At 34.8% G+C, this 24,642-nt stretch overlaps 2 protein-coding genes across 2 annotated transcripts; one reads left to right on the top strand and one right to left on the bottom strand.

The window, feature by feature from the left end:
- Positions 1-754: 754 nt before the first annotated feature.
- Positions 755-20,657, top strand: Pfas (phosphoribosylformylglycinamidine synthase). The gene is made up of 24 exons (XM_028185550.2): positions 755-1,047; positions 1,560-1,979; positions 3,566-3,879; positions 4,747-4,883; positions 4,964-5,076; positions 5,169-5,422; positions 7,048-7,179; positions 7,801-7,929; positions 9,102-9,230; positions 10,095-10,169; positions 10,938-11,129; positions 11,531-11,704; positions 11,901-12,049; positions 13,270-13,473; positions 14,408-14,603; positions 15,635-15,764; positions 15,939-16,054; positions 16,140-16,408; positions 16,610-16,742; positions 16,836-16,937; positions 17,208-17,354; positions 17,464-17,680; positions 18,795-19,036; positions 19,975-20,657. Exons 2-24 carry the CDS (start codon positions 1,702-1,704, stop codon positions 20,163-20,165), a joined length of 4,023 nt encoding a protein of 1,340 aa, XP_028041351.2. The 5' UTR covers positions 755-1,047; positions 1,560-1,701; the 3' UTR covers positions 20,166-20,657.
- A 968-nt stretch (positions 20,658-21,625) lies between these two features.
- LOC114251337 (fas-associated death domain protein) lies at positions 21,626-24,415 on the bottom strand. The gene is made up of 2 exons (XM_028185559.2): positions 23,940-24,415; positions 21,626-22,900 (listed from the first exon to the last, which is right to left on the bottom strand). Exons 1-2 carry the CDS (start codon positions 24,250-24,252, stop codon positions 22,548-22,550), a joined length of 666 nt encoding a protein of 221 aa, XP_028041360.2. The 5' UTR covers positions 24,253-24,415; the 3' UTR covers positions 21,626-22,547.
- Positions 24,416-24,642: the final 227 nt, after the last annotated feature.

Here is a 24,642-nt window from a genome sequence, read left to right as displayed (position 1 = left end):
AGCTAATCAATTTAATATAATTAAGTCAGTTTTGCACAGACATGAAACAAGAGTACTGAAATCTCATGGTGGACAAAAATGTCTAAGGGAAGAAGCAGAAAAATACGTAATAAAATATATTAATATTTCTTCAGAGTGGAGGTATCCATTTGATTCTTATGACTTACGCGTAATAATAAAGGGATATTTAGATTGAATTGGCATAAAAAAATAATTTTTATTAGTTTCAATTTTATTCGGAATATCGGAAATTTAATATTAATTTCACAATTTATAGGTAATGCTCTCAATTTATAATTCTCTCGTACGCAGTACCTTAGAATATTGCTGCATTGTGTGGAATCCTTATTATGAGATATACAATAAGCAATTGGAAAGTGTCCAGAAACGGTTTCTTTGGAACTTGTCTCACAACTACAATCTGGGTAGGAAGTTATTCAACTATGGAGATATACTTCGCCACTTTAATCTAGACATTCTAGACTCTCTTCTTAACCGGAGAAAACTATTGGGCGGTACATTTCTATACAAATTAATCCATGACATAACCGACACACCTAATCTCTTAACCCATATAAATATATATTTGTGAAATGATCACTTTGTTGGTGCAGCTTAATAAATAAATTAAAACCAAGTAGGGCCAGCCCTAGCAAATTTCTCTATTGTCACTAATTTCGTCCCCATTAACTCAATTTCCATGTGAATAGGGATAGATATCACAAATTTTTGCTTTTTCTGCTTAAATTGGAATACTAATTGCTTAGTTTTAAATTGGATAACAAAGATACACCCAAGACTCAATCATTTTGATCCTGATATAGCATTAACATCAACAAGTACCCTAGAATTCTTCATCAAATTGGGGTTTGTCCCTAATCACCCCATTTTTTCGGTACCATACGTTAGGTTAGTACCTGCGTATTGTAGTCAATCTGAAAGTTCGAAATAAACACAAGTGAAGGTTTTATAAAAATTCCATGGAGTTATTAAGATTCCAAATTGTTATGTATTGGAAGTATAATTATATTTTCAATTAACAAGAGGGTAAATCATTATTATTTCAATAAACATATAATTTTCCCGCATTAAATTGTTTTTCTGTGCTTTAACTAAAAAGATTTGGAATAATTCGTGTCCTGTATGGTGTGAAGTCGAATAATATATTTTTACATTAATACATTGCATCTTACTGTATGTTAGATAAATCTTTAAAGCCCTGAAATAGCACATGTTTATGAAAACTAATATTTGACTTTGTTTATTAATTAGCTCTGTGATATCTATGTACTTGGCCTGTGTTAACCCTGAGCAATATTGAAATAATTCATAATAGAGGCTCAGCAATCAATACTCATTAAGTACATATATATGTGGGACATATTAAAATCTAGAATAAGTCAATAAGAACATAACATTAATTATAAATGACTGTGATAACACTTGACTTGTGTTAACCTTTACCTTACTGAAATAATTTTAAATATTGAACTCTTACAAAAACACACTACAGAACATATTTGTACATTACATAAGCCAAATGTCTTTATTTGTTTCAGAAAATTGATACATATCTCTGGTGTAATTTGAACTTTGACACAATCATTATAATGGTAGAGTGATATGTTTGCATTTATAATATATTTGTAGTTAGTTGCTTACATATGTTCTGTCAGTAATATTTATGTTAAGGAATTAAAGATGTCTATCGTACGATTCTTTTCTACCGAAGCATTTAGTTTACATAAAACAAATGAAATTTTACAAAAACTGAAGTTTGTGGATAGTGATATAAAAGATTTGTCTACTGAGCTGTGTTACCATGTAGAGCTGGCTGAAGGCTGTGAATATCTCAATATAAATCAGATTAAAGTGTTAAAATGGCTGTTGAGTTCACCACTACAGCCTCAAGCTGTTAGAAATGAAACTATCTTCAAAAGTAATGATAACAGTCAGCTTTTAATAGAAATTGGTCCTAGGTGAGTTTTGAAAATAATTTGTATATATTGTCCAATGTATATTAAAAGCATTCCGTTAATGTTATAATACTAATATTTCTGTCTAAGTACAACCTTTAATAAATAATTACAGATGTCATGTCCTTAAGAACATTAACCTATGATTGAATAAGTCATTATTTGAAAATTGTAATGCTCTTATATTTATAACTATACATTTAAAAGCAAAAACAGCTCTGGAGTGATATCATCATTCTGAAGTGATATTTTCACTATTCACTTCCTATTTATAGCTTTATTTATTTGCAGTATAAATTTCTTTAGTCTTACTTTTTACCTGTATTTCTCATTTACTTATTTATGTAATTGTTAATTTATTGTACTTCTTCTAAGACTGATAGCAATTTTTAGGCCAACTGGTAGACATGCTATAAAGTAATTGGGACATTCTTCACAAATCAGTGACATTTAATTGCTTCTATTTTACAAAATGAGGCACCTTTCCAACTCCATCAGAAAGTTAACTAGCCACATCAGGCCGAACCCATTCACCTCCAATTGATTTTTAGTCAATGCATGTCCTTAGTTTAATAGCCTTACATCCACAACACAATAAATGGAGCTAGAGGAATTGCAGTCATGCATACTTAAGGCATGTGACCTTGATTTTACGATATCTGTTTCCATTGTCTCTCAACATCTTACCTACATGGGGTTCAGCTACATTGGATATTGTCTATATTCACTCTAACCTCAAGAAGGCGAGATAAGCTGTTTGAACAGATGTTGACAAGATGTCGAAGCTACCATGTTACTATAAATATCTGAGAAATCGACTATGCAAGTAGACAGCTATGTCTCTGCATGGCCAGAGGATCACAACGGAAATTGATGTTCTGCAGGCTTTAGAACTTTTTGCTATTTTTTATCATAGAATACAGAAAAATATGATAAATGTTCTATTGCACTGTTGCATTATGTTGTTATGCATTGTCTTGCTACCAACTAATCTCAGAAAAAATGTAGTTTAAAATACCACATTCAAATCGATAAGCCAACACAATACAGCAATCAAGAACAATATCTTATTAATGCATTAAATACTGGCCATTATTGTGAACCTTCTAGGGAGGCCTATATCCAGCAGTAGAAATTTGTGGGCTGATGCTGATGAATGTAGTAAAATATAATCATACGTATTTTTTACCTGAACTTACAGCTTTAGTTCTTGGGATAACAGCGACAATATCCGCATCGCAACTAGGTCGGCTATTCATTATTGAATTTGTTATTAATTACCTTACTTTTATCCAGTATCCCTGGCTAAGAATCAAGCATTCTCTTTATGTAAATAGATGCTCTCTATTTCTCCAGGACTCTTTAACAGGCCTAAGTGTAAAATCGAGACAGAAGTCACTGAGAAAATAACTGCTGACTGCCATTCTGTTGTTTTAAAATTTCTAAGCTACGTTTTAAATTCAGAAATCGAATCAAAATTAGCCAATGAATGTGGAGTTAAGGTGAAATAAAAACAAGAAAGCATGTACCCCCTATGCTGTTTTGGCAAGGGAACAAATAAAAATCTTAATGTAATTATCATTTTGTAGGTTTAATTTCTCCACAGCAGATTCCAGTAATTCTGTGCAGATTTGTGAAAGCGTGGGTTTACGCGATGTTGTTCGTCTTGAAGTATCTACAAGATACCTAATTACATTTGGAAAACAAAAAAATGTTACTGAAAAACATTTTGAGAATTTAGCTGCAGTGTTACATGATAGGATGACGCAATGTGTTTATACAAAGGATAATCTACCCCGTAAAAGTTTTAATGAATGCCTGCCAAAAGATTTAGAACCATGGTTTGTTGTTCCCTTGCAAGAGCAAGGCATTTCTGCTATGAGAAAGGTTAATGATAAATTGGGTAAGTAGTTTTACATGTAAAATAGACTTCCACTAATAATCTTATTGTCATAATAACCACTAGGAGCTAACTCATAAGTGAGTCCTATATCTTTAAAAGTATGTCCACAAATACTTTTACTGTAAAACTTGTATTTACGCAACTTATTAATACGTAAACTGGCACAAGTGACCAGGGCACTGAAACTGCGATACTTTAAGACAAATATTTTTTTTAATGGAAACTATCGACATCTTGTAGCGGATGCCTCTAAACTTATATGCTGTTAAAGTTAAGGCATTTAATTATTGTGCAACTAAACACAGAAAAATAATAATAATACAAGTCTTTATTTGTTATAGACAAATTAATTAAATTTTATATATTTGTGGGTTCTGAAAATTTACAAAGTCTTTCATTAAAAATAAAATATGGATAGGTACTTAAGTAATATGTTACTGCCATCTACAGGAGCAATGAGAAACTAATCGAAGCGAAGCCATCTAGTGGCCGACGCCCGTAAAATTTTTGGTTAATTGCTTGAATTGCTTATCTATAACTAATTTATGTGTATTATCTATGCAAGTGACCCCTTTATCTGCATGTACTGTTAAATATATAGGTTTAAAGGTTACTTGCATTCATATAGTGGAGAGTAGGTATACGAAAACAACATTTTCGCTACTGTTTACCACAACCCATACATCACTTGATATCTGTTGCCTAACTCGAGACATGAGGTTGCAGTATCAATAATTGTATGGTAAAACTGATATGTTAGGATTGCACCACCTTATTTGGTATTCAGAACTTCAGTTGTAAGAAACTTACTTGTCATACTAAAAAATCGTTTTTCATAAATTTCTAAGATGTCCGTTGCTCTCACAGGTTTGGCATTTGATACATGGGACATGGAATTTTACATGGATTTATTTGTGAACAAATTAAAAAGGGATCCTACGAGTGTAGAACTATTTGACCTCGCCCAGAGCAACAGTGAACATTCACGTCATTGGTTTTTCAAGGTCTTTAAATAACAAGAGCTTATCAGCTTAAATACACATAAAAAATAGTTATTAATAAAAAAATGTTTTTCCCGTTTTAGGGTAAGTTAGTATTGGATGGTAAAGAGATAAATGAATCTTTAATTGATATGGTTGCTTCCACACAAAAAACTTCGAATAATAACAATGTTATTAAATTTGGTGATAACAGTAGGTATGATTGTCGAAAAAAAATATGTTAATAATTACATTTTGTTATTAAACCAAAACATCATTAACCAATTAAATAATATATTAAATTTATAGTGCAATCAAAGGCTTCCAACACACAATATTGCGTCCTACAAATGTTAGAGGACCATCGCAAGTTATCCAGAAGAAAACAGAATCTGATATAATATTCACGGCAGAAACTCACAATATGCCAACCGCAGTAGCACCTTTTAGCGGGGCTACAACTGGTACGGGGGGACGTATTAGGGACGTTCAAGGAGTTGGTCGTGGTGGACACACAGTTGCTGGCACAGCTGGGTATAGTGTGGGCAACTTACATATACCAGGTAAAACATAAATAAGATCATGAAATTTAGTTAACAAAACGTATATAATATACAAAATAATATGCCGATTTTAGATGTTTAACACACACTAAGCACTTCGTACATCTAGCTAGTGCGATGATATGACCCCGCATGTTGATAATGCGATGGAACCTTGTCACAATAACAGCTGCGTGACGTCATACACCGCAAAAAATACAGTTAACAAAAATATTTCTTAGTATCGAACGAAGTTGACCTATCTAGTAGGTAAATAAGATATTTATATATATATATACACAATTTTTATAAAAGTTCTCAGTATAAAGATATATAAGAAAATTTATAGGTATATTTATAGGTATTTAACAATTTCATTTCCTATAAAATTGCTTAGAATACGTACTAATATTACAAATGTGAAAGAAGTCTTGTCTATTTGATATATATTTTCATTTATAAACCTCTCAACCAATTTTAATGGCAAATAATAAATAAAACCAAGTTTTAAAAAAAAAATTATTAATTAATTAATTAATTATTAATTAATTAATTATTAATTAATTAATAATTAATTAATTAATTAATTAATCGAATTTATATTTACCAACGTTGCGAACGGTACTAACAGTTCGAGTACGTCACCAAGATGGCCGCCAATCGCAATATCAACGTGCGTGGCTTCTACATTACATGCATTTAAAAGACGAGCGAAAGTTTAATGAGCCAAATAATGACAATGAGTTTAAATTTTGCCACATACTACACACAGCACAACATTCCCAACGTGGATGACTCAACTAACGTTAATCTTAGTTCAAATTAAGACAACAATTTACGACACACAACCTTGTTATAAAATCTATTTTTATCTTTTAATATATTTTTTTAAAGCATATTTATAGTAATCATATGTATATGTATGGAAATGGCAGTGCAAGGTAAAGGGAGAAGAAGTCGACCGAAGAAGACATGGATGGAGTGTGTAAATGACGATATGAGAGAAAGAGGAGCGAGTGTTGAAATGACGGCTGATATAGGTGTACGAAATAGAATAATTCGCTGTACCGACCCCCTGTGGGATAACCTTATCTTCTTCTTTATCACCACCTGGAGATAAAGAAGATTTATAGTAATCATAAAATCTTATGCAGTGATATACATGCAAGACACATACCTACGAGAGTTGATCTGACCATAATCTTACCCTTAAAAACTTACTTGATGAAGTTAGAAAAAATCGTTCTAGTAATGATTGTGTGTATCGAGCTCTATTAGCCGGTACTGAGTCTTGCCCAAAAGTCTAATTTTGGTTCGAGCTAAGGGTATTGTTAAGACGCTTATCCATTTTCTGAAGGATTCTTGATGCGCCTGAACCGGTGTTTTGATAACTTTTTCATATATATAAATAGGACCTGTATATAAATGCGCTTATTAAGTTTTTCATAAAAACCTTTATGCTCGTCTTTGAGAAAGCGCACAATAGGCACACTGATTTATACTTCAAATTTTGCAGTGAAGTTAAACAATTTACAGTCTATTAAAATTGGCAATTAAAAAGATTGATGGCGTACAAATTGATACAATAAAATTAATCTAGAAATGTTTGATTGATCAATTGGTCATTAGTAATGGTATTTACTTAGGGTACGATCTACCGTGGGAGGAAAAAGGTTGGGAATATCCAAGTAATTTTGCAACACCTCTACAAATTATAATAGAAGCCAGCAATGGGGCTTCAGACTATGGAAACAAGTTTGGTGAACCAGTAATATCTGGTAAGAATTAAAACATTGTTTGTGTGAAAGCATGGAATTCAGTTATGTACAAAATTAAAGTATCTTTTTAGGATTTCCAAAAAAGTAACTGGCTGACGCCCCCGAGTCCCTTTGAGTTGTGTTAATTATGTTATATTCAGTCATTGGCATAGTCTAAAAAACGTGTTTCCTTTTTGTCTACTATTTTTTATTTATTATAAATCATCAGAACTGTTATTTATTTATTTCAGTCTTCTTACAAACTAACTGTTGAACCAAAACATTTGTAAAATATTAATGGTAGCTTAAGTAGATTTTTGTAACAGCTAGAAATCGCTACGAACCATCATGGATTATATTCGTTTCCGGAGCATAGGCTAGTGAGCCATTAAGCTCGCTATGCTCGAGAGGAGTTACACCCGGCGTATTCCTTCGAAATTTAAAGATAATTAATGTGATTAAAAATTTACAGACGACATTTATGATAAAAGAGAAATACAATAAAGTCAAACCCGCAAAGTTTCCATAGATAATTATAGTTATGATCAGTACGACTTTGTACCAGTAGTAAAGCTTAAATGAGGACCGTAGACTCGCCTGCTCATCCAGTTAAAAATTTAACAAATCAATTGCATTTTTCAGGATTTGTTCAATCGTATGGATTGAAAAATGCGGACAATACAAGAGAGGAATTTGTGAAACCGATAATGTTTAGTGGTGGTATCGGCTACATGCCACACTCAATGATTAAAAAAAACAAACCCGACAAAGGTCAGTACGTAATCAAAACTCTTATCTGAAATTAACTGTTGAAATAGAACTAATTTATTTAGTATAGAATATAATTTGTTTTGTTATGGATACTGTACTGTACTGTTAATGGATACTGTAATAAATTCCAGTTTAGCAACATACCCCAATTAATTTGGAACTTATAAATAAAATTGCGACTTTATTCTTCTTTGATGACCGAAATAAATAATGAAAAACAGTCACCTGGCCCCAAACTAGAGTCTCCGGAACTGTAGGAACCTGTAAATGATAATATATATGCTTATGCATCTATGAAACGGCCAGATACAAATAAACAAGACAAAACAACAAGCAAAATAACTTGGTCTTCACATGAATATTTGTTCGAAGTGGGAACCGAACCCGTGCCTCCTAGGCACGTCCAGATGTCAGGGGCGCTAACCACTGCGCCATCTGGTCAGTCGAAATGGACAGGTTGCGAACACAACTTACACATTTACCAAGGCGCCGTAAAAATTGTACACGACATAAGTTCAAGGACGTATATAAACACTTTTCTTTACTTGTAACTGAAAATGAATGTACCATTTATGGCAAAAATTAAAAAGAACGAACTATAGGGAGATGGTTTCGCTGATGCAACGTAGTATGGATAAATGACATCCTGCAGAAATATGCTGGTAACGGGAGCGTATTGTAATCCTGTGTGAATACACGGTGATGTCTAATTAGGTTTAGCAAATGACAGTTTAAAAAAAACTCTACCTCTTTACTAGTAACCTAAGTGGCTATTTCGGCTACCCGCGGACAGGTTTAAAAATTAGCCTCGATTTCCTTGCTATATTGGGTTCAATTTGTCAAGTGGGCGGCCTTTTTTACGGTTTTATATCAATATACTCAGTTATGAAGTTGGACGTGTGACGTACGGTTGCCTGACTCCAGATCAGAAGGTTGCGTGTTCAAATCACGTCGGGGTCACCACTGTACGGTTGCTCATGCCAGAGTAAAGGGTGTAAACTGCCCTTTATTAATAAAACAAGTTGGTTCCTATTTAACTCCATACATTCACAAGTGTCTGACGTGTCGGGTGGGCTATGTACGACTGACCAATGCAAGCGATGTACAAAACCGCATACGCTATTATGCTGTGTCCCTACAGATGTCATCAATATTTTTTTGTAAAATTTTAGGTATGCTGCTAGTGAAGATCGGTGGTCCCGTATACCGTATCGGCGTCGGTGGTGGGGCCGCGTCCTCCGTAGCCGTGCAGGGCGGCGACGCTAGAGACCACGCCCTTGACTTTGGAGCTGTGCAGAGAGGTCGGTACAACAATGGGAAGGTAATCCTTGTAAAGGTAGTTGGCGATAGGACGTATTGTCATCCCTTTCGGCGGGGTTGGGGGGGGGAGGGGGTCACCATTATCCTTATTTCTGCGGTGAACCAGTGTTGCTCAAACTGGAACGTATACTGTTCATTTTTAGTATGACAAGTTTTCCCTTTCCCTATCCCATCGGTAGGTTCTCTGTGAAAATTTTAACTAATATATAAAATAAATTCTCTCGTATGTATGTATTTATTTTAATTCCACTAAATTTCAAACTAGACTAAGGTTTTCAATATTATTATAATCTATAATCTGTAGATATAATCACCAAGTATTGCATAAAAGACATAGTACAATTGTGCACCAAGCGTGTTTGCCACCCTCGAGATATCCTCCTTTTTTCCCGCGGTGCACATACTATTTTTTCTCCTACCAGGCTGAAAGTTTGTGGAGTACCGAGCCGGGGTCCAGGGGCGAAGCCCTGGCCGGGGTTAGTTAGTTCAAAAAAAAACAATTTAACTGTTTTTTAATTTTTAAATAAACTACTACTAATTGAATAAGAACTGTCTGGTGAACTCATCTTTGTTTAATACTTCACTATTAAATTTTATTGCCTTTTGTTTATTTCACTTTTATACTAAACAATATTGCAAAATACCCGAGCACAACAATGACGGAGAATTTTAGGTGCATGAGAGCAGACGTACACTAACGCGCATGCGCACTTGTACCCAGGGAGGAAAAGTTACACTTTCTTCCCTGTACAGCGGGAGGAAAACCGAACTTTCGGCGTAGGTAGGAGAAAAAAAAATAGTATCACTTGATCATATTATCATAATGTAATTAAATAAAAATTCAGGTGATGCGGAAATGGGTAATCGTCTGAACCGCGTGGTTCGTGGATGTCTGGAATCCGATGTTAATCCAGTTGAATGTGAGTATTTTTTCAATCATGTTAATTTTTGATGGCATTTTTCATGATCCATGTGTTCTTAACCCTCCGCTCGGGTCATTGTAATTCAGCTTACGATTTTACACTTAGTCGATTGACATCGACCCACTTCGGCAATAATGAGAATTCATGATAAATCATTGTTAGAAATTAGCGAGTTAATAAATGAAGCGAAGCCTCGTTTTTGATCAAAGCGAAGAAGTTTTTATTCAAATAGCCAAATAGATACGCAATGCAAGTTTTTCATAAATTTTGCAGTCGAATTAAATCTATACATTAACACGTGAGGCATAAAACTTTGTACCCCTTTTTACGAAAATTGTGCGGACTGAGGAGGATGAAATTTCCTACACTTATACAGAATATAGAGAAGGAGTGCAGAATCTTAATTTTTTTTTCAAATTATGCATAAATGTATTTGACACAACACATACATATAAATATGTATACCCTTTGTTTATTGTCAATTGTCAAATTTTTGGTATTGTTTAAAGTCTGTGGTCAAATTGAGAATAGATTAATATTGTTGTTATGTATTATTATTGTTTCTCTTTAATATTATTTATCTATAGTGTAGTTTTGGCGAAATCTGTGATTATATTATAGAAGTATAATAATCTTTAACTATAGAACTATAATAATGTTTAAACTTATAATTTCAGTTAATTATAGTCGAATTTCGACTACTGCGGGACCACTAGTATTATTTAAATGATTATAATTGTATGAATCGTAAAATATTATTGATAGCGATCCACGACCAAGGCGCCGGCGGTAACGGTAACGTGTTGAAGGAGCTGGTAGAGCCTGAAGGGGCTGTTGTTTTCACTAAAGAGTTCCAACTGGGCGACCCTACGATCACCACACTAGAACTTTGGGGCGCTGAGTATCAAGAGAACGACGCTTTGTTATGTTCCAAGGCGAATAGACATATCCTAGAAGGTAAATATGTATACCAATAAAGCTATTTAATTATAAATTGTGTTACTATTCTACTGTTGGTAGGACGTCTTTTGAGTAGTAGGGTAGGTACCACCACCCTACGTATTTCTGTCGTGAAACAGTAATGCGTTTCGCTTTGAAGGGTGGGGCAGCCGTTGTACTTGGGACCTTAGAACTCATATCTCAGGGTAGGTGGCGACAATTACGTTGTAGATGTCTATGGGCTCGGCCGTGAGCTTGTCCACCATCCTAAGCAATATAAAAAATACAGAATTTTCCTTAATATAAGGAAAATATTGAAACTGACATAGTCAAGGTTTATTCTGCTAGGCGCTTTTACCAATACTTTAGATAGCAATTAATATAGTGAGTTAATTTAACGAATTAATTCTATTTAACAGAAATATGTCGTCGTGAACGCTGCCCGGTTTCGTTTGTCGGAGAAGTGACTGGTGACGGTTATATGAGCCTCATTGAGGACTCGTATACCGAGAAATTCTTAGATAGATCTGAAAGAATGAAGCTTGAATCAAAGTCTAAACTGCCCTATGATTTACACCTGGAAGCGGTTTTAGGTAATACTTTTGAAAATATTCAACTTAAATTTTTTTAAGTCGATCGAAAAAACAAAAGTTGAGGTTTAAAAAATCGGCGTATTTATAATATGTTATTGATTGTATTTGTGCAATGTGCTTTCGTAAAATTAATTACATTTGTTTGTTAGGATTTTGCGTTGTTTTATTCTCATAGATAAAACGTTACTGTTTTAAGGAAATATGCCACGAAAAACCTTTGATTTACAAACTGAAAAAAGGACCAAGTTACCTTTGTCATTTCCTAAAGACATAACGGTGAAGAGTGCACTCGATCGCGTTCTGAGGCTTGTCAATGTTGCCAGCAAAAGATACCTAACCAACAAGGTAAGGTATTGTTATTATAAAAACATTTGACAATAAAAAGGTCATTTTCTTATTCTTTTTTTTTTGTGCCTATTTTAAAATGGTTTCTAATTTAATAATTAATTAATTTATTTTATGAATTCATTCCTGAGTTCCGTATGAATTATCGGATTATTTGTGAATATATTTTTCTCGTACTTCACTTATATTATGGATGAATATGAAATGAAATACTCATTTGTTGAAATAATTATTTAAAGTATTTTATTGACACTTGGAGTCTAGTAAGGGTTTATGGGAGGGCAGACGCGAGATTAATGTCATTACCCAGTGGTAGTGCAGGCTTACAAAACCACCACCAGTGATGACAGGCTGATAATTATGTGCGACTGACAAAGGCGTATTTAGTCCATGTAGCGCTCGAGTGCAATAATTACCTCCCTCTAGTAAGGGCGCGGAAATGGAATAGGTATAAATATAACAGGTTCATTGAAAGTGCTAAGGCCGATGCCCCTGACACATCTGCACCCACACCCTGCACCATAGATAAAGCCGTCTCTAGCGACTGACTTCGTTTCACTATGGTTTTTGGCCATGTTCATGATGTTTAACATACATAAATTATTATTTAGAATAAGATTATTGTACCGGCAAGCATTACATTGCATACGGATGCATTTTATATCAAAGTCATTAATTTTCCAGTCAGTTCGTGTACCGCCATCTGCAAGGCGTCGCGTACTTGCATAATATCATTTTTATCATATAAACAGCCATCAATCAGTATAAGCATATCAATAAACAATTACTCAATATTGAATTTGTTATCATTATCATAACATAGGTCTGTGTCGACAAACCGTACAACTATGTTGACGGCGGTAAGGAACTTACTAAAGTGTCTACAAATTATCAAGTATACTGGTGGTAGAACCTCTTGTGAGTCCGCACGTGTAGGTACCACCACCCCGCCTATTTCTGCCGTGAAGCAGTAATGTGTTTCGGTTTGAAGGGTGGGGCTGCCGTTGTAACTATACTTGAGAGCTTTGAACTTATATCTCAAGGTGGGTGGCGCATTTACGTTGTAGATTTCTATGGGCTCCAGTAACCACTTAACACCAGGTGGGCTGTGAGCTCGTCCACCCTTCTAAGCAATAAAAAAAAAACCTAAGCACATTCGTGAAGAACAAACGATCAGACTCTATGTTTATTTGCATTTAATACTTTCTTTGAATTTTTAGGTCGACCGCTGTGTCACTGGTCTCGTAGCCCAACAGCAATGTGTGGGCCCACTTCACACTCCGCTGGCGGATTGCGCTATTATAGCACTTTCTTACTACGATCTCGTCGGCTCGGCCACTTCTATCGGTACACAGAACATCAAGGGACTACTGGACCCGGCAGCCGGAGCGAGATTGTCATTAGGGGAGGCTCTAACTAATTTGGTAATTATTCTACAGTAATCTATACTAATATTATAAAGCTAAAGAGTTTGTTTGCTTGAACGCGCTAATCTCAGGAACTACTGGTCCGATTTGAAAAATTATTTCAGTGTTAGATAGCCCATTTATTGAGGAAGGCTATATATAGGCTATAACATAACGGTAAGACCGGACACGGTAAGTGGAGCACCAATAAAGAATGTTTCAAAATAGGTGTTTAAATAGTTCTTTAACATTCTATAATTAAAAAATATTTTCACTTCCTATGTAAATGAAGTGGGGGTAAAATTTAGCGTTATGTCAAAGTAACTATTCCACCCGGATGGAGTCGCGGGCAAAAGCTAGTTTACTTCATAAATAGCTAAACCTGTTGACATACTTTTATTGAACCAAATATTTGTTTTACAATTTTGTACTGTACGGGATCGTATTCTATTTCCGGTTCAAAATAGTAGTATATTTGTTAAAGTTATTTGCCTTCTTTGTGGTCTTGGTGTACTTGTATTTATGTACGTTTGCCGCACATAGTCTATGAATTACTTAAAAGCAATACCGCTTTGTCGATATTTTTATGATGCCAATAAATTAATAGATTATTTCATACCCAAACAATGCTATTGAGATATTGAATACAACTTTTACGGATAGCAACTTTAACGGTAGGCAGCGGCTTGGCTCTGCCCTCGGCATTGCTGAAGTCCATGGGCGACGGTAACCACTCACCATCAAGTGGGCGGTATGCTCCTCTGCCTACAAGGGCAATAAAAAATATATATAAGGTTTTTGTGTTGGATTCCTCATTTGTATCTCGTCTGTAAAAGATCATGTCTGAGTCGCTAGTTAATCAGTGTTCTAGATGTTTCGAAAGAAATTCCACTTTTATTCACCGTTCATTAATACGCTATAGTTAATTTGAATGTAAACATGTATCGATCAGGTGTTCGCCGGCATATCGGAGCTGGAGGACGTGAAGTGTTCAGGGAACTGGATGTGGGGCGGCAAGACCGGCGTGGAGGGCGGCGCGCTGACCGCGGCGTGCGGCGCGCTGTGCGGCGCCATGCGCGCGCTCGGCGTCGCCGTCGACGGCGGGAAGGACTCGCTCTCCATGTGCGCACACGTCGCCGGCGAGAAAGGTATAACTAAAGCCTATCTTCACACACATAGTGGATATCCTGCAATGATCTCAAAAATGAAACCCGCAAAATTATAATTTGCCTAATTACTGGTGATAGGACCTCTTTTGAGTCCGCGCGGGCGGGCACCGTCACCCTGCCTATTTCTGCCGTGAAGCAGTAATGCGTTTCGGTTTGAAGGGTGGGGCAGCCGTTGTAACTATACTTGAGACCTTAGAAATTATATCTCAAGGTGGGTTGCGCATTTACGTTGTTGATGTCTATGGACTCCAGTAACCACTTAACACCAGGTGAGCTGTGAGCTCGTCCACCCATCTAAGGAATAAAAATAAATAAATAAATCTCATTACTGATAGTCGTAAGTCTGCACAGGTACCATCTGCTAATGCTTATTTCTGCCGTGAAGCAATAATGCGTTTCAGTTTGAAGGGCGGGACAGCCGTTATACTGTTACAGGGATCTCTTTTAAAAAAACGAAACTGTCACTGAGTTTATTTTATAAAAGAAATAGTACAAACGATATGTGTTTCCGCTACTCAAGCCAACTGTTCTACTACTCTGTTCTGCCGCGTTTTAACATAAATCGTCTTTATATAAAGACCGACCTATATATATAATGTATATAAAGACGATGCATTCAAAATCCCCCTTGTCTGCAATATTATTTCTATTGTGTTATTATTGAGGGGCATATGTAACAGTACTGTACTGAGACCTTAGATCTCATATCTTAAGTTGCGTGGGTAGCATTTACCTTGTATATGTCTATGGGCTTCGGTAACCACTTATCATCTGGTGGACCGTAAGCTCGTAGAGCTAAGAAAAACAAGAAAAAAATAGTAACAGCTGACACGCCGGTTCAACGGTCGTGCGACGCTAGGGGCGTCCGTCTTCGTTCATAGCGTTCCTATCAATATTATTTTTTGTTTCGGCTTTCAAACTCTTTTGTTCTGTTCCCTTTTTAATAAACCTTTCCGACATTATTCGAAAAGCTAAAATTTATTATACGTTATATTCTGTTTGATTTGTAGTTAAGTCTCCTGGAACTTTGGTGGTATCGACATACGCCCCTTGTCCAGATATAACCGTTAAAATTGAACCAGCACTCAAAGAAGAAAACTCCGCTCTGGTTCACGTACCGGTTTCACCAGGAAAATACAGGTAAAGCAAAAAAAGTAAACTTAAATGTTATTTACACTATTTTTACGGTTTAATATCGCCGTTTTTTTTCAAACAAAACTACCCATTTGCAAACGTTTCATGTCATTTCACTTTAGTGAAAATGATCTACACAGCAGTAAAATTATTTATAAAATAAATCGTTTTTCCTTGTAGACTTGGTGGTTCAGCATTGGCTCAATGTTACAAGCAACTAGGCGATAATCCTCCCGATTTAGACGATCCCCTCATATTGAAAAGTCTATTCAAGATTACACAGAAGTTACTAAAAGGTAAAAGAGGAATATCGGGAATGACATCATAGTATAATCATAATAGTAGAACAGATTATTAATTTGTTGTGTTTCTTTACTCCAGAAAAAAAATTGATATCCGGTCATGATATCAGCGAAGGAGGCTTCATAACAACGGTACTTGAGATGGGTATCGGCGGTGTTCGCGGTTTGAATCTACACGTCAACGTTGCCGCCAATGTCTCGCCCATCGAAGCGCTGTTCAATGAGGAACTTGGTATAGTTCTGGAAGTTTCCAAAAAAGACTTGCCTTATGTTCTAAGCGAATACAACAACAATAGTGTCTGTGCACAGCACATTGGTTACACTGGGAAATACGGCATGGATTCTCAGGTTAGCTTATTTAAAATTATTTTACGGTAGGCAGCGGCTTGGCTCTGCCCCTGGAATTTCTGAAGTCCATGGGCGACGGTAACCACTCAGCATCAGGTGGGCCGTATGCTCGTCTGCATACAAGGGCAATAAAAATATATTTAAGATTCAATTTTTATTGGAATATAGAATATAAGTTGAATTAACGATATACAATTTTAGGTTGTGATAAATGTGAATGGCGTTAATGTTTTGGATACTGTTCTCATTGATGTGTTCAGAATGTGGGAGGAAACTAGTTATCGTTTGGAATGCTTGCAAGCTAACTCTGATTGTGTCCTCCAAGAATGGAAAGGTAAAGGAATAATGTTGATCGGATTGATCGACATTTTGAATAATTGTTCAATTTTAATTTTTGTATAATATTGTTTTTCAATTAAAATTTTAGTTCTTGAGAAACGTAAAGGTGCCACATACAACGTTACGTTTGATCCTACGGCTGCCGTTATTAAAACGAAATCCATCAAGGTTGCAGTACTTCGTGAAGAAGGTACCATTATATGTAGTATTAAATAATACCAGTAGTATAATAGTAGTTAATTTTACTACTAACATTTGACATTCAGTTTTTTTTTATGTTTATAAAAATATATGTATTATGAGGCATATACAGAATGCCAAATATTTTTATCAAAGTTGGTGACTGAGGAAGAAATTTAGCAGTTCAGGTCAACGTCTTAATCTTCCAAAATCAATCTTACAAAATTAATGACATGTTGAATTTAAAGAATAATAATTATAAACAATTAATTTTTCAAAGGTATCAATGGAGACAGGGAAATGATCGCATCACTAATGCTAGCCAACTTTGATGTGTTTGATGTTACAATGAGTGACTTACAAAACAAGAAGATTACTCTGGATGCGTTCCAAGGTGTTGTTTTCCCGGGAGGTTTCAGTTACGCAGGTGAGAAAAGTTATTGATCTTTTTCTCGTGTTAAATAATAGTATGAGTTGCTAAAAATTGCCATATTTTATGTTTTAATTGGTGTGCTCATGGTGTTAATTTATTTCAGATACTCTGGGTTCTGCCAAAGGCTGGGCTGCTGGAATATTATTCTCAGAATCTCTAAGCTCGCAATTTGCTCACTTTAAAGATAGAAAAGACACTTTCTCTTTGGGAGTTTGTAATGGGTGTCAGTTAATGGCTATGCTAGGATGGGTGGACCCGGATAGCAATTCCAAAGGTTCAAACAAGGCCCAGATATTCCTAGACCATAATAGCTCTGAAAGGTAATTAATACAATTGGTGTGGATGTTAAGGGAGTCTTGTTTTATTTTCAGTATTTAATTGATTTACTTATAATTTATTTGTTAGAAGTGTTTATTGGTGTTGATTAGTTTTATGTACAAGATATAAATGTAGTATAGTAGTTACTAGACTGAAGATATGATCGAACTAGTCTTTATATACTTTTTCGCAAGCTACGCGTAATCAGTCAACATTTCAAATATATCTCTAATGGTCGTCATAGGTATTCAGTTGTGAAATTACCGGGATGGTCATTTTTTTTGTCTTCATATACAGACGAGCACATGACCCATCTGATGGTGAGTGGCCACTATGCATAAAACAATGCTAAATAAAGGACAGTGTGGACATTTGAGATGAGTGACAAATGGAGTCTTAGTATATACTAGCGACCCGCCCTCGCTTCGCTTCGGAAACATTAAATTTTATTATTGATAGCTGAGTCCTGCGATGTAACCCGCGGCTATTGTCGTACCGCGGGTGACGCTGCTAGGCGAAGCTAGTCTAAAAAAGTAGCCTAAGTTACTCCTGTTACTCCTTATATCATCAGCTACCTATCAGTGAAAGTCCCGTCAAAATCGGTCCAGCTATTCCAGAGATTAGCCGGAACAAACAGACAGACAGACAAAAATTGTAAAAAATGTTATTTTGGTGTATGTACCGTATTATATTCATATGCATGTAGTAAAAAGCGGTTATTTGAATATTACAAACAGACACTCCAATTTTATTTATACGTATAGATTATGATCTTTGAAGCACTCCAAGTTTATTTATATGTATAGGTTATGATCTTTGAAGCAGCTAGTAAATGGTTTTAAGTAATTGATCCTGAATTTTTCAAAATGTTTAAAATTCAGCATTCAATGCATTGACAGTTTGTACAAATTATTTTTATAGCCTCTCAATATGGATCGCTCGTAAGGATTTCAAAAGTTCCACGAAACTTATAATTCTGGAATCTATTGAAAACAAAAACTTTTGTAAAAAATTAAAAATTTTCAATGTTAGCATCATATTTGCCCTCTATTGTCCCGTTTGAAATCCATTTGATGCTTTTTTTTTCTTTCAATTAATAACTGTAATTTTGTTAAGATTTGAATGCCGATGGAGTGCCGTGAAGATACACGAGAACGAGAACAAAGAAGACGTGTGGTTCCGCGGGATGGGCGGCAGCGTGCTCGGCGTGTGGGTCGCGCACGGCGAAGGACGATTCACGGTCGCCGACGGTTCCCTACTCGACAAACTGTACAAGAACGGACAAGTCGCTGTACAGTATGTCGACGACGACGGAAAGCCCACCGAGGTGTACCCGATGAATCCTAATGGAAGTCCAGGTATACCTGAACCGACACATTTATTTGATGTAAGGACTTGCTTGACTCACTTTAAGATGCAAGATCGATTTTTTTCTTACCTGTGCTGATAGTCTTGAGAGGCTATTTAAGCTTTTCCTTGACGTGTAGGTGAGCTCACGGGGCTCAAACCGGGTGTGTTGCTAACACTGACCCTAGCAAGAACAGTGCTTTGCAGAATCTACTACCGGATTGGAAACGCGATCCACTGAGAAGATCCGGCGAGAAATTTCGTGGGCTGTGTCTTATGGGTTAATTCACTCGTCGAGCCCTTCCGTCGACGGGTTCGACGAGGACGGTCACCGGTGGTGATCGATGTCTTAGTTGCAAAACACATGATTTCTCGGGAGCAGAGGTATACAGAACTCTCCCGATTTCGTGGCCTCAATACACGCCCAGACAGTAAATTTTTCTACATGTTCAGTACTCACTCAGTACAGTACATTTTCAGTACATTTCATACTATAAAAAAATTCTGTGACTTAATAATATTATATTTGATTTTATGGTATGATATTAAATATTCACTTGAAACTTAGCTAAAAGTACTCTGTGGGTCCAGACATTAATCTCACACGTCCATTAGATCCAATAACTCTTGCATCAGACGCCTTCAGCTCTAACGCTAGGAGACTTTGGGACCCCGGTAACCTTAGTTGTCGAACTCGGCAAAGAGTTCGACGTGCAACCTAACCCATACATCAGCTCTCTGAGTTTCTCGCCGGATTCTCTCAGCGGGTCGCGATTCCGATCCCGTAGTTGTTAAGTCTAGGCTCGGGCAGCTGTTAGCTAATCCCACCCCTCCTAGCTAAGCCTTTTCTCGTCCGCCTGTCCTGGTGAAACTGGAAAGGCCTTCGGGCTACCAGTAACAATTAAATAAAAATAAAAAAACATTAATTTAGTTGTTTGTTTGTTTATAGATGGGCTGGCTGGTGTCCGTTCACGTGACGGCCGTCACATAGCTATGATGCCACATCCAGAGCGTTGTGTTTTACGTTGGCAATGTCCGGCTCCTTGTCCCACGGTAACTAATCCGTCTGTACGCAACAGCCAAGCCTCGCCGTGGTTGCGGCTCTTCCAAAATGCCTACTCGTGGGCTATTAATCATTAATACAAAAAGTATCATTCAAGGATCTTTGGGTGTACGCCAAGATTTTATAAAAAAAAACAGTCTTCCATAAAAAATATGCTGTTTAATTATGTTTAAAAAAATTCTGTCTAGATTTTTCTGACGAAGTTTTGAAATAGTCTTATAATCAGTTCGTTATCTGAGCATTATTATATAAAAAGCTCATTAACAGTCCAACATTTTAGAAAAAGTCATGTTTTTCTATGGTATGGCATTATTATGTAGTACCAGCATTTTGGTTCGATTCGGTCTTTATCAAACAATTATGAATAAATAAGTAATGAAGGTTTTACGCCTTTAATAAACGTTTTGTTATGAATAAAACGATGAATCTATATCATTCCATGTGTGTGCGTTTAAACTATTTTTAAAAGGAAACATATCGAATTGTGAAATGAATTGTCTTATTTTTGTAATAAATATTAAGGCGTTTTGAATATTGTTAAGTAAATCAATAAATTTTATTTCATTTTACGATTGAATACTTTTTATTTGACAAATGAAAACATTTAATGTCAATGGTACATAATATATATATATCCCGATATATTTTTATTTTTCATCAAGCATAGATTTTTTTACTTTAATACGCCCTAGCTGTATACATGAGAAAAATACAATCCCAACGCAGATGAGACATCACTTGAGAATCATCGTAATAGTTATCTTGCTCGGTGTTATTGTACCACAAGTAATATTTGTGACGATATTCATAAATTTACCAGAATAATTCCTAATGATGTGATGTGATTTGTACCGGTAAGGCGTCTTACTAGCTCACCCTAGAATCTAGGGCCTAGATACCTAATGTAGTTGACACTCCCTTACAGCCGTAATCAAGTATACTGATTGGAATAAAAAAACCTCTCATGGTGTGTGGCAGAACTCACATGTATGATTGTATTAAATCTCGTCATATTTTAAATGAAGTGAAGTTGTGAGTACGCACGGGTAGGCACCACCATTGTGCCTATTTCTGCCGTGAAGCAGTAATGTGTTTCGATTTGAAGGGTGAGGCAGCTGTTGTAACTATACTGAGACCTTTAAACTCATATGTCAAGGTGGGTGGCGGCATTTACGTTATATATTATGTTTATGGGCTACAGTAACCACTTAACACCAAGGTGAGCAGTGAGCTCGTCCATGCAATAAAAAAACTGGACTATTCAAATTGTGGAATAGGATATTATTTTGAATATATAAATAAGTTGTTCGATTTGTTTGTTTGCTTATAACAGACATAATAAATACATTGAGTGTCTTGGTTTCTCAATGGGGGTTAAGACATTTAGGTTGAAATGTATATGGGCACTGGTAATAACTATGATAGACTAAAACTACGATTGGATATTCTCGACGTATCATTATTTTAAAATACGATTGTCTGTGGTAAAGACAAACCTTTTCTTACACCATATGAAAAAGAATAATGAAAAGAAAGGTAGGTAGAAAATATTCCTTTTATTATAGTATTTACTATAATGCATAACAAAGGTACTGCATTAAACATGATTTAAAGCAAATTATTAAGATAACATCCGAACAATAGTATGACGAGTAGTAGCAAGGATAGTAGTTTCCTTGTTATTGACAGTGTGTTTCATACACAGAAACGTTAATAGGTCTCTTCAAACTTCAATATAATATTATGTATAAATTGTATATTTAAATAATTTTGCTTATAATAAATTTACTACTTTATATGTTGTACATACCTACCCCTTAATAAAAATTGAAAAAAAAATTCGTGCAATTGTTGCCTATAAGGTGATCCTTCAAGGGGTGGAAATCGCTACTATATATACTAAGAAGGTATTTAAATAACCGTTGTAAAAATGTGACATACACAATAAAATGATTTGAAATAGATAAATATATCTATGGTTAACAAAAGAACGATAATAGATAAAGCAATGTAAAAGCCATCTAAAATAAATTAATAATAAAATAGTATTGATTCACGATTGCCTTTTTGAAGAATTGTAATAATGGAGTGTGGCTAACCTCCACATCATAAAGTCGCATCCGATAATGGCAGCTCATGTTCAGCTCATGGCTCAGTCCTTATTTTTAAACCTATAATTCTCTCAATTATTCCTTAATTTCCTATATGATACATACACTTACATCTAATGATGGGTCATGATTTCATTTATCAATTTTTAACCAACTCAAAAAGGTAGTAAGGTTCTCAATTCGATTTCTGTATTTTTTCTGCTGTTATTGATATCAATCCTCACTGAAGCATTTGGATTTTTTTCGATATGAAGGGATTACTTGATTTAATAACTTCTTCAAGTGAAATTGTGTAAACATTCCTAATAAGCTGAAATATTGCTTGAAGTGATTTGATGGTACTTCTTTTCAAATATTCATTACTATAATATTTCTTAATGAATCTGCTATATCGCGCCTGTATGATTCCTCTAAAGCATCACAAAGAACAAAAAACCACCTTTGTGGATCTGCTCGTTGCTCATATATCTCCAGTATTTTTTTTACTTTATCTGCTAGTGTAGTTTCTTCAGCATCAATCTTTATAATTACACATTCTCGAATTTTTAATTTTCTAGCTAAAGCCCGCCAGTTTGTACCTGTTTCTTCTATTATAGTTTCAAATAGCCTTGCTTTTTTTCTTGGACTTAAATTGCCACCAAATGGATTCAACTTTATAACACTTTCAATTTTTTCATCATGCGTTGCAGTAAATGATGATACTAAAAAAAAAAATAGGTTGAAATATTTCTATGTACAATAACTACTTTTTTTTAAAAGTTGACTATAAAACTTGAAATTATGCAATAAAACATTATAAATCATAGATATTTTTTTTGAGATGATAAAAGCACAGATAAAATGATTCAATCAATTTAGAGCAAATATAAAAGCCTATTATTTATACACCACTTTATATTTAAAATGAAAGTTTTTTACTTTAACTACGAATGATCTGAATGTCTGAAACTTGTAAATTCAAATCTGTACGGCAACCCTAAGGATCTATTTTTGGAGGGCCAAGGTGCTAATTGGCATTGAATTTAAAGTAATGGTCTCTAGAGACCGCATTAACATTTGTTTCAGAATTTAACTTATATTTTCTCTTTTTTTCTATTAGTTTACTTATGATTGCAATAATCAAAGTAGATGTAAATAAAGGTTTAAACATTTAGAAAAAATAAAGAATGCAAAAGAAATATTGAATTGTGTAAAGTTTTTAAAATTACAGTACTAATAATTACCCTTCGGTGTAAATTATTTTACCAAAACATCAGTGCCAATTTTTATAGCATTAAATATTTTTAAATGTCTAAATTTATTTACATTATAAATACTAAATAACAGGTTCTTATTTCAGTGAGATCATAATATTTTGGAGCTGTGGTAAACTACATGAGCATGACTACTTTAAGCCTAGTAGGATGTTGGGAGCAGACAAATCTGTTTCCCCTTTTCTGCTCAATCTTGGGATGTTACCACTTCAACACTAAGACTCAGCCTAACAATATAGACTTAGTGTACAGAACCTATTAAATTATGGTATTTATATTATTTAGTTTGCCATACATTATCATTGAAGTTACTCGTACACTGAAGTTATACTTTACATTGAGAACTTGTTAATTGACTAAGATGATATGAAGTTTAGGAAATTATTAATAATAATAATATGATTTGGCTCTACATCTCATTAGTCAACATCTACATCAACATTAATTTTGTACAGTTTTTATCACAAATAAATTGATCAAACATTACCTGTGTTATTTAGGTCCTTCTTTGATACAGAAATTAACTCATAATCTGTAATTTTACGCAGTAATTCATTATTATCTTGTAGTCTTCGTGCGACTTCTTTCAGTGGCTCAATGCTATTTTCAGACAATACATCTCGTATTTCCAACACTTTCAACAGCTGCGCAATCGTTTCAATTTGTTCATATCTTCTTTTAGAGTTAATACTTTGTTTATATATTTCTTTTACAGACCTCAAAATCTCACCGTGTCTTGGAGTTCCACTTGCACGTAAAATTATCTCATCTTTTAGTAGTGAATATTCTGACTTAGTCATTTTGATGAAAAATTTATTTATTTGTATTTTTAACGAGGAACTAATTTAAATAAATAAGTAATCTACATAATATGTGTACGTTTTTTTTGTTTACATTTCATTAGTGTTTTTGATATTTTGGGAGTTAATTGAAACTCGATTTTTTAAAGTTTACAACTGCGCACCATAGACATTAATACACTTGAATTAAATAATAATATTGTCTCGTTGATTAATAATATACAATATTTATGTTAAATACCTAGGTGCCTACATAATAATTTATCATTTAAAATACTCTGTGATCTGAAGAACATCTGTTAGTCTATGACGGGGGAAGAATCGGAACAAGAAAACAACTATTTTGCAGTGAGGGCCATAGACAATACACTTAAAATTTATGAGGAGGAT

The sequence above is a fragment of the Bombyx mandarina genome, chromosome 22 (assembly GCF_030267445.1).
Source record: "Bombyx mandarina strain Sakado chromosome 22, ASM3026744v2".
Lineage (NCBI taxonomy): Eukaryota > Metazoa > Arthropoda > Insecta > Lepidoptera > Bombycidae > Bombyx > Bombyx mandarina.
Note: the sequence above shows the minus strand (reverse complement) of the source record. Positions and strands in the feature narration are given on the sequence as shown.